This window comes from Quercus suber, unplaced genomic scaffold (genome assembly GCF_002906115.3).
Source record: "Quercus suber isolate HL8 unplaced genomic scaffold, Cork oak 2.0 scaffold_776, whole genome shotgun sequence".
Lineage (NCBI taxonomy): Eukaryota > Viridiplantae > Streptophyta > Magnoliopsida > Fagales > Fagaceae > Quercus > Quercus suber.
Genome location: NW_027070212.1, coordinates 279,445 through 289,783, shown reverse-complemented (window position 1 = coordinate 289,783; position 10,339 = coordinate 279,445). Strand labels below are relative to the sequence as shown.

General features: G+C 31.0%; 1 protein-coding gene across 2 annotated transcripts; it reads right to left on the bottom strand.

Annotated features, from left to right (window-relative positions):
• Positions 1 to 41: 41 nt before the first annotated feature.
• Positions 42 to 8,869, bottom strand: LOC112033270 (LRR receptor-like serine/threonine-protein kinase IOS1). Of its 2 annotated transcripts, none has more exons than XM_065767135.1 (12): positions 8,646 to 8,869; positions 8,030 to 8,567; positions 4,205 to 4,686; positions 3,977 to 4,115; positions 3,822 to 3,893; positions 3,672 to 3,743; positions 1,882 to 1,962; positions 1,245 to 1,417; positions 920 to 1,146; positions 698 to 824; positions 353 to 415; positions 42 to 264 (listed from the first exon to the last, which is right to left on the bottom strand). In XM_065767135.1, exons 1-12 carry the CDS (start codon positions 8,731 to 8,733, stop codon positions 71 to 73), a joined length of 2,256 nt encoding a protein of 751 aa, XP_065623207.1. In that variant the 5' UTR covers positions 8,734 to 8,869; the 3' UTR covers positions 42 to 70. The 2 variants fall into 2 exon arrangements, with proteins under 2 accessions (XP_065623207.1, XP_065623208.1); XM_065767136.1 differs by having other exon boundaries at positions 920 to 1,143; positions 8,646 to 8,868.
• Positions 8,870 to 10,339: the final 1,470 nt, after the last annotated feature.

Below are 10,339 nucleotides of genomic sequence, written 5' to 3'. Positions count from 1 at the left end.
TGTATTAAAAAAAAAAAAAAAAAAAAAAAAAAAAAAAAAAAAAAAACTTACAACTAAATAACAAAAATACTCACTCAGGGTCCAAGTATCCAGGGGTGCCAACAACATTTGTTGACACATGTGTTCCGCTATCAGTTTGGAAAATCTTTGATAGTCCAAAATCACCTAGTTTGGCATTGAACTTTTCGTTCAACAAAATGTTTGTGGTCTTCACATCCCTATGGATTATGGGTGGCTTACAACCATGATGCAAATACTCCAAACCTGTTTTACAATGCATTATTAATTATAGAAAAATAATGAAAAGATTAAACATTTTAAAAATATTTATACAAATCATCGTATTGCTAACCTTCAGCTGCATCAATTGCTATTTGAAGTCTTGCTTGCCAACTCAAGATATTTGTATTATGACCTGCATCCGTAAATAATCGCCTTAACCTAGTTGTGTAGTTCAAATAAATTAACCTTGATCGCGTTGTTTAAGAAAATTTTTTGAGGGGAAATTATTTTTATGTTGCTTCAAAATAAAAATTGGCTTAAATTAATAACTTGACCCTTCTACTATTGGCCAAATACAATTGTTCCCTATACTATTAGTTGAGTCAATTTAGCCTTCTAGTTTTCAAAAATCAAATCAATATGATTGTTGGGTCTCCATGATATCATTATAAGCTAGTTTTAATTGTGACCAAACCTGACAATTGTGCTTCTAAGTCTCTGTTGGCCATGTACTCATAAACGAGCCCCATGTTGGTTCCTTCGTAGCAATACCCGAGAAGGGTAGTCAAGTTTTTATGATGAACTCTCACAAGAAGTTTTACCTGCAACTCAAATCATCCTAACTAATTTAGTATAATAATCGCTGTATGGAAAGGTGTGTATCGGAGATCAAGAATTCTATGTTATAGTGGCTTGCCTCTGCTTGAAATTGTTGATACCCTTGAACTGATGATGGAGAGAACACCTTTACTGCTACACGAATTCCATCCATGCAGCCATAGTAAACTGTTCCAAATCCGCCCTTGCCAAGAATCCTCTCAAAGTTGTTGGTGATTCTTTCGAGATCAGAATATGTCACTTGTCGTTGCATTGACTCCAGTGGCCGATTCTGGACGTTTGGTTCAGTATCAACTAGCGCAACTGCTAAGATCATCAAAAGTATATTAGGCACATATCTTAGGAGAATTGAAGTTTTCTTTGTTTCCAAGAATGTGTATCTTATATTAATTTAATGTCCTAACCTCTAGTCTTATCCTGTTTTTTCCTCCTTGTGAGCCCACAAAAGATAGCCGCTATAGTCAATGAGAGGATAAGCAAACCAACAACTGATGCCAGTATTAAAACGACAATATTGTTCTTCGACTTTTTCCTCTCACATGAATCCGATGCACAAAGGTTTGAATTTTCTCCCACACTACCAACAATGAGGTTAATAGCAACAATTGGAAGTGATCAGCAAGGAATATCATAGTCAAATACTCACTCCGTCTTAATTTGTATGTCATCTATTCTATTTTGGAATATCCCAAAATATTATCTTGTTTCTAAAATTAAAATTCATTAATTTATCAATATTTCTATTATGCCCCTACTTTATTTTTAAAACCATTTTTGATAAATTTATTTGAGGGTAGTTTTGAAAACTAATACATTTTTATATTCCAAACAAGACAAAAATGATGTTCCGTTAAAAAGTTGAATTTTTGAAATATGACAAACAAATTGAGGCAGAAAAAGTATAATATTAGTGTATGATAACAATAACGATACTTTAGGTTTTTGTTGAGAAACTATGTACAGACATTATTTATTTTTGAAAATTGGAGCAAAATAAAATTATGATATTACAGAGTTCATCTCTTTTGACAAAAATCATACCTTAACAATAGCGAACCACTCTTCGATCTTTTTATGAGTTCAGCTGGAATAGAACCATTGAGCTGATTTCGTTCTAAGTTTCTGCAAGGGTAAAGTGAATATGATTTTCCCCCGTTTTAACATTGAATAGGTAACAGGAGGCAGGGTAACACATTGTAATGGGTGCAATTACACCCACTGAAATTTGGAAAAAAAAAATGTAAGAGTTTTGGTACTTTTTTATAATTACACATTTACACCCACTGAAAAAAAAAAAGTTATGTGATCAATTATGAGAACCCTTCTGAAAAATTAGATAGTACTGTAAAAATATATCATTCTAGATATAATCCTAATTCCTAAATCAAATATTATTTTACAAAGTGATCTCAAAAGAAAAAACCTATTATTCAACTTTTCTCCTTCCCCATCCAACGCTACAATTCGTCAATTTGGCCAAACAAAAATACGAAAGGGAAAATAAAGAAAAGAAAAGTGAAGAAGAAGAAGATGAAGAAAGGAAAAAAAATGATAGAGATGAAAAACGAATGAAAAGAAAAGGAAACTAGTGTAAGGCAGAATATATATTCACTTTAATTTTTTGTTTTTTACTAAATATTTTATACTTATGTATCCTTACTAATTTTCTAGAATATGAAGTTATTCATTAAGTTTTGAAGTATTTTAAATTAAATTGAATCCTTATATAGTAGGATATTACCTAATACTTGTTTAAGAATAAAATTATTCAGAGAAGAATTATATAATAAAAGAGCTAGCTTTAATTTAATTGGCACTTCCATAAGCAAGTGTTTGAAGTTTTAGGGGAGGAGCAGTTCGAGCTATAAGGTTAACACATATTAATGTGTGTTTGTTTCTTAAAAAAAAAATGATAAAATATTATTTTAGTCCATATATAAACTTTACCAAAAGTTTGTTTTTCATCCCTAAACTTTAAGAAGTTCATTTTTCGTCTCTAAATTATTGAAAAATTCATATTTTGTCCTTAAACTATTGAAAATGTTTTATTTATGTCTTTAAACTTTACTAAAGGTTTGTTTTTCATCCCTAAACTATTGAAAACGTTATTTTTACCTCCTTATTTTTGTCTTTATACTATTCAAAAAACTATTTACAAAGTTTAGAGATGAAAAAAGAACTTTTTAAAGTTTAGGGACGAAAAACAAATTTTTAGTAAAGTTTAGGGACCAAAATAGTATTTTACCCAAAAAAATAATAAAAAATAATAATAATAGAATTTTGTGCTACTATCCAAATGAAGCATATAAACTTAGGGGAGCATATCTACAAAAGGAAAAGGTTTCTCATAGGCCATGCCTATGAGACCTTTGTCTCACTAACAAAGGGTGTATGTGCTCGGCGCATACAAAAGTTTTGCCTTCAAAAGGATACCTATTAACCTCATTACCACTGCTTTCCAAAAAAATTAAAATTGGAAGTTTTTCACGTCAATTCAATTATGCTTATTTTAATGAGTATGAAATTGGTTGGTTCTTAGTACAAAAATAATAAAACAATATAAAATCCATATATTTATTTATTTTAAGAGTTTGTACTCATTTCAAAACAACTGAGAAAAAGAATATAGTAATGATCCTATTAAGCTGTTGTTTGATAGATCCCTAAAATAGGAAAATCAGTTACACTTATTATTAGTTATCAACAAGTTCGGTTGAAATTGAACCACAGATTTGGCTTTGTTTTAAATTTTTGTACGGATAGTGAATGTGATTCTTCATATTTTTAACAAAGAAATTTGTAGAATTAGTGCAAAAATCCAAATAACTTACAAGACCTCCAAATATTGCAATTTCGACAAAACATCAGGAACTGATCCAGTTAAGCTATTGTTTGATAAATCCCTGAAATAAGCAAATAATTTATAATTAATATATTGGATGTCCTAAATAATTGTGACCTGATTTGGCAATAATACTTACAAATATTGTAACATTACGAGAGTTGATATATCGGCAGATATTGCTCCAGTCAATTCACTAGAGGACAAATCCCTGATTACAATAAGCTAGTTAATTAGGAGATACTCCAAAGCATGTTTGAAAGCCAAAAATCTTATCTGAAGGCCTTAACTTACAAGGATATTACTCTTGGGGCATTATAACCATCATATCTACAATTTAGACCTTCCCACGAGTATGCTTGTGGGGCACACGGATCTCCTTGCCAGTTTCTTTTTACTCCATAAGTTGACTTGATCTTTGTTATAGCACCAACTAATATTTTCAAATTGATGATCCAAGTAAGTAAAATTCTATAGCAATTTTGCAAACAAGGATAATGAAATGCACAGTGAAATACATACCATCTTCTTGGTCAGTTTCTGATTGCAAGAGATTTTTCACTGAATATATCTCAATTGCATTGATGATGGGTGGAAGTGTTGAATTTTCAGTTTTCACGAGTGAAAAAACATATTGTCCTCCAGTACTAGTCAATGCATCTTTGCTATACAAAGTGAATGTCCACAAATAATCTGGAACATAAGGTCCATACCAGTGCTCCCCATTTAGTATAACGTTGAATGATCTGGACTGGTTGGCTTTTAGCTTTACAACTTCGGCAAAGTGCATGTAGATATAATATTTTGAAGTTGCATCCTCTGGGTACCACTGAAAGTACAAGGGAGCACTATCATTAATTGGTGTGGCAGCAGTACTCATGACGACAGATGGTGGCCGATAAGGATTGGAACTTGGGGATTCAATTGTAAGCGAGGTACTAAGACCTGTCCACTTTTCGTAATTATAGGGCCACCAAATGCGATCATAAACATCGTATTTATACCTAAGTAAAACAATATATTTAGCATACTCCAGGAACTAATTGAATTTATATTCTGTTCAAAAGAGATGTAAACTTGGCGAGTAGCTTGAGATCTATAGAAGTAATTATTGAATTTTAAATGGAAGATAAAAATATGAGAGGAGAAAAACAAAGGACGGGAAAGAGTCAATGGGCTTGAGAGCCTATGATCTAATTCAGAACTCGAAACATTGATTTCTAAAATGACTCGTACCATTTTTTTTGTCGCCAGTGTAGGATCTTTTGGAATTCAGCACTAAATTAGAATTCTTGATGAGATCTTGAAGGGTTTTATGTAAGGTTTAAAGTTTAAGGATTTTGGTAATAAAAAATTGAATCTTGAATATATTTGCAGGTTGTTTGGAATTAAAATAATAATTAAAAAATAGCCTTAAAGAAAAAAGATAAAGATAAAGATAACCATTAGGCAATTATACCCTCAGGATTTAAAATAAATGTCATGAATTTTGTTAAATTAATCTCATTATCAATATTATTAGCTAGAATAAAGCCATATATAAGCTATTAGGAAATCTTTTTGTAGAAAGACTAAGTGCCTGTTTAGTAGTGGCTTTTAAATAACAGTTTTTAGTGTATAAACAACAATAAATTTTTGACACGTATTTCTATAATACTTAAAAACATATTTTCACAATATTAAAAACTGAACAACAATACTTAAATACTACTACCAAACAGACCCTAAATTCCTAAATAACCAATCCATAAGAAAATTAGGAATACTAAAGAACCACTAAACCAAGTGGTACCCGGTTTACCATGAAACCGCTAGCTCAGAAGTTCGAGCCCCCGCAATAACCAATTACCTAGCCAAAAAAAAAAAAAAAAGAGTGATGGTGCTAGAAACACTGCTTCTTATAAATCTTTAAAGGAGACTACTCATTACATTCCCCATCATCTCACCCCAGCTTGGAAAATCTCGACACCAGAAAGAAAGAAGAGTGATGGCACTCTTGAACGTCATAAATGATACGTTGAAACTCATCAACAATTCAAGAAGGAAAATTCTAGTATCACATAATTGTACACAATTTTGGCCATGGCGAGTTGTGATCTTATGTTATGGTTTGATGGCAATCAAAGAATATTAATAAACGTTATTTTTTTTCTCCTCTCTTTTGTTAATATTTTCTTAACTTTAAATATATGCTAATTTGTATTTTAAAGAATTTTTTTTTATTGAGGTTTTGCCCCCAAAAACTTTATGTATTAAGATTTTTTTTTTTTTGGTGATGTCGATCATGGTTTTAAAAACCGAACCGGTCATAGAACCGTTTTTTTTGTAATTTCCGGTTCAACCCCGGTTTTTGACCGGTTTTTGGCCGGTTTTCCGGTTGTTGACCGGTTATTGACCGGTTTTGGAGCTTATAACCGGACCGGATTGGCCCCCGGTTCCCGGTTGAACCGGTCGGACCGGCCGGTCCGGTCCGGTTTTTAAAACAGTGATGTCGATATATTTAATTTATCTTTTGTTTAAAATTTTGTATAATTTATGTTTTTTATTAAACCCCTAGAAAATAATCTTCGAGCCACCACTAGTTCAAAAGTGATATAAAGTCTGTGAGTAGCTTGAGATCTACAAAAGGTAACTGTTGAATTTTAAATGGAAGATAAAAAAATGAGAGGGGAAAAATAAAGGACGAAAAAAAAAAATTTCAATGGGAAGCCTTTGATGTAATTTAGAACTCGAAACATGACTTCTAAAATGGCTTGTACTATTCTCCTTTTGGAATTCAACACTAAATTTGATTTCTTGATGAGATCTTGAAGGGTTTTATATAAGGTTTGAAGTAATATATATATTATCATAACTGGTAAATTTGAAGTTGCTACAAACTAGTTATCAAAGGTGTTGGATCTAAACCTTTAAGGGTGGTCTTGGAGACATAGACTAGAGGTCTATGTGATTCACAGCTTCAATGAGATTTTGAAGTGCATGGACTGGAGGTTCACTTTTGGAACAGGTCTATATCAAAGAAGTCTGTGAGATTCAAAACTAAGTTTGTTAACTTTAGTTAAACTTATTACGAATAGAATATTTTGACTGTAAATCTCCATCTGATTGTGAGTACAAAAAGAAGATAAAGCCATTTAAGTATTTGAAATATTTGGTCTCTTGGGATGGAAATTTTCAAATCGTGAATTTTAACTCAAGCACTATTTTGGCTACATGCTAGGTTGTGACTAATTACTACAACTCTACTAAATTTCTTTAAACTGGATCTAAATTTTGATAAATCCACTATTAAATTACAATTTCTTCTTATATCATTCATGCTTACAAAATTTTCAGAAGATCAAAGATCAACAGTTTTGTTTTCAATTAAGTGTTTAAATTTCAAGTTTTTATAGTCTAAAATTATGCATAAAAAATAAGTTTATGAATTGAATGGTAAATAACATCCAATTGACACAAAATTTCACAAGTACGTTGAAGACATAATGAACATGCAATGGAATAGTTAGATTTTCAAAATATGATACAATGTTAATTTTTTTAGTAAGAGTTGTAGCCATTAGCTACAACCAAGGTTCAATTTTTTGGTGTTTATTATATTTTTTATTTAATTTTTAGAATACATTTTTTTTCTTTTTTAGAGATTTTTTTAAGAATATGCGAGTATAAATTGAGTTTTTATATTATAAGGTATCAATTATGATCTATTTAAGAAATTTTTTTTGATGATATTTTCTTCTTCTTCTTCTTTTTAGCCCAATTTTTTGCTTAACACAAATTAGGATTTCTCAACATTTTCCGTGTTCTCTTAAGATTTCTTTTAGGTTTTTCTAAATTTGTAAAATTTCAGAGAGTTTTTTTTTTTTTTTCCTTATTGATTCAAGTATTTTTTTTTTTTTTTTTTTTCCCCCTTATTGATTCAAGTTGTGTCTTTTTATTTTATGAGAGAAATCAAGTTTTTCACGAAGTGAAATTTTGAGGTGATTTAGTTTAGATAAATTGAAATTTTACTGTGGAAATCAAGATATGGAGGCTCCATAGAAAGAATAAGAGAGAATTTGATTTAAGGAAATAGGAAGGTTGACGGAGAAGGATGGGAAGCCGGGACAGAACCTCAAAGCAAAGTTTGTTGGGGTGGGGGTTAAGGGAAGCATAATATACCAAAAATAATGCTCTAGTTAAGAAATTAATCGGTTATTGGTGTAGGTTAGTTTAGAATTACTAACCTCATATTCAATGACAAAGAAATTTATGAGTTGAGCTTAAGTCAAACCCGCTACTTCACTGCCATTATTGCAAACTGTCTTTTATACTTTTATTAAGATAAGGTCCAAATAAATGACTAACCTGTATTGTGAATTGCTTTTGGAACCAACATCCACGCGCCAAAAGCGTTCTAGGGATCCATCTGTTGTCTCATACGTCGAATTGGGCAGTGGCCTTAACTCTATTGCAGTTATAAACGGTGTCCCACGTTGCGTATTTACAAGACACAGTTGTATATAATTTAGAAGTGGTACATGTATCAGCTCCTTAACGAAACCATTGGATACATTCGTTATTTTGATGGTATTCCACATATTTGCTCCTAGATGAACATCAAATTCTGGTAACTTACTTTCTCCGTCATAATTTCCATAGAAGAAAGTTGCTCGGATCAAATACTTGGTGCCTTGCGTAATCCTTATGCTGTAACAGTTTCGGATTCCTTCAGGAAAGCTTCTGAGACTCCATACTTGTTGTTGAAGATCACCTTTAAATTCAGTTGATATCTGCCTATTTATGCCAGAGTCTATGAATCCCGCGTCAGAAATGTAATCTACGCCTGTTTTCCACTCTGTATAGCTCGAATTTTCTGGCAACCCACAATCTATGCTTATGAAGTCTGTGACAGAGAAATAACAATATCTTAGCCATAGCCATAGCCTAAACCAATAAAATTGCAAGGTTTAGATTATCATACCTGATTGATCCTGAGCATGAACCAGAAGAATAAGAGCCAGTCCACCAAAAAATTCAGAGATGAAACGTTTGAACCTCCCCATCACCATCTAAATTCCTTGTTAACTATTTGAACAAAGCCATGTTTTCCGCCATCTTATACTCTATTCATAATTTCCAGTCTTCCAGTCATTTGAGAGAACAGTAACACGGATAGGTTAAGGACCAAAATACTGTCCAAAATAATTACATTATATTAAGTTTTTTTTTTTTTTTTTAATTAGGGCCTTGTATTAAGATTCTAATTAGTAAAAGTCTAATTTTTTCCGTCTACAATATCAACTTTAGATTCCATAATGATTTATCTCTCAAAAAAAAAAAAATCTATAGAAGAACGTGAAACAGGGGATAGTTGATTTATTAATGAAAAGAGAAAGTAAATGTAGGGACAACTTATGTGGAAGCACTTCAGCAGATTTTAATTATTAGCTTCATAACCGATGAAAGAAATAGGTACCAATATATGTCAAGGGTGTTGCTAGCTATGTAACATAACATGGATAGAGGAAAATTCTAATATGATTAAGTCCACTTTAGCTCATGATGTTTTGAATTTCTCTTCTTCTTAATGAAAGTTATAGTATTCTTATTAAGGGAAAAAAAAATATCTAATATGTGTATTACAGAAAAAGAAGAAAACATCATATTAAGATTTGAGAATTTCAAATAAGTTCGTGTAAATGCTCCTATAAAATTGATTTATTATAATTGTAAGAAGTCACAAATGCTCAAAATAATTACCTTATATTAAGCTTCTTCTTTTTCTTTTTTTTTTTCCTTAGGGCTTTCTATAAGATTCTAATAAGTAATAGTTTAATTTTTTTCGTCTACAATATCAACTTTAGATTCCATAATGATTTATCTCTCAAGAATAAATCTATAGAAGAACGTGAAATATGGGATAGTTAATTAATTGATGAAAAGAGAAAGTAAGAGTCTGTTTAGAATCTGTTTATTTTGCAGAAACTGAAAACTTTTTGCTAAAAATACTATAGATAAAGGTAAAAGTTAGCTGAAATAGTACAGTGGGGCTCATGAATAGTACTAAAAAATGCAATGGAACCCATAAATAATAGTAAAAATAAACTAAATAGTAAAATAAAATATAGAAATCCAAGTTGTCTGGTTATTATCAACTTTATTTTTTACCCTTTCTAATCCACGTGACTCAAATGTAGGCACATATTACAAGCTTGTAACAATAATGCTTCTACATTTTGTAATAGGAAAATATTATACGAGCCCTCTTATCATAGGACATATTGAAGGTATACAGAATGTATTGCAAGTTTTTGTCCGAGAGAGAGTGCTTAATTGTAGAGTTTAACTCATTGCAACTCGCAGAGAAAAGTAGTGAATAGTGATAGAGGAGATGGTATATATGTATATTCACTGATGGAGGAACTGAAATTTGAAATTAGACGTACTGACCATTTGTGTTACCCTTCTTATATTTCTAGATTTTATGATGAATTAGCATTGCTAAAAGTAGATTCTTAAAAAAAAAAAAAAAGGCATTGCTAAAAGTAATTACCAAAAAATAAAAAAAAATAAAAAAACAAAATCCATTGCCAAAAATCCCTTTCAAGCTCCAATTATTTGAGTAAAGGTCATTATGAGGAGACAGCCAATTTTGTTATATGTGTAATCATCCAG

What these genes read in the sequence shown, in the direction of transcription:
- LOC112033270 (XM_065767135.1), bottom strand. Translation starts at nt 8,733, where the DNA reads ATGGTGATGGGGAGGTTCAAACGTTTCATCTCTGAATTTTTTGGTGGA. An exon ending in AGTGGTTCGCTATTGTTAAG is followed by an intron (nt 1,418 to 1,881) that starts GTATGATTTTTG and finishes CATTGTTGGTAG; the next exon opens with TGTGGGAGAAAATTCAAACC. An exon ending in ATCAACAATTTCAAGCAGAG is followed by an intron (nt 825 to 919) that starts GCAAGCCACTAT and finishes TTTGAGTTGCAG; the next exon opens with GTAAAACTTCTTGTGAGAGT.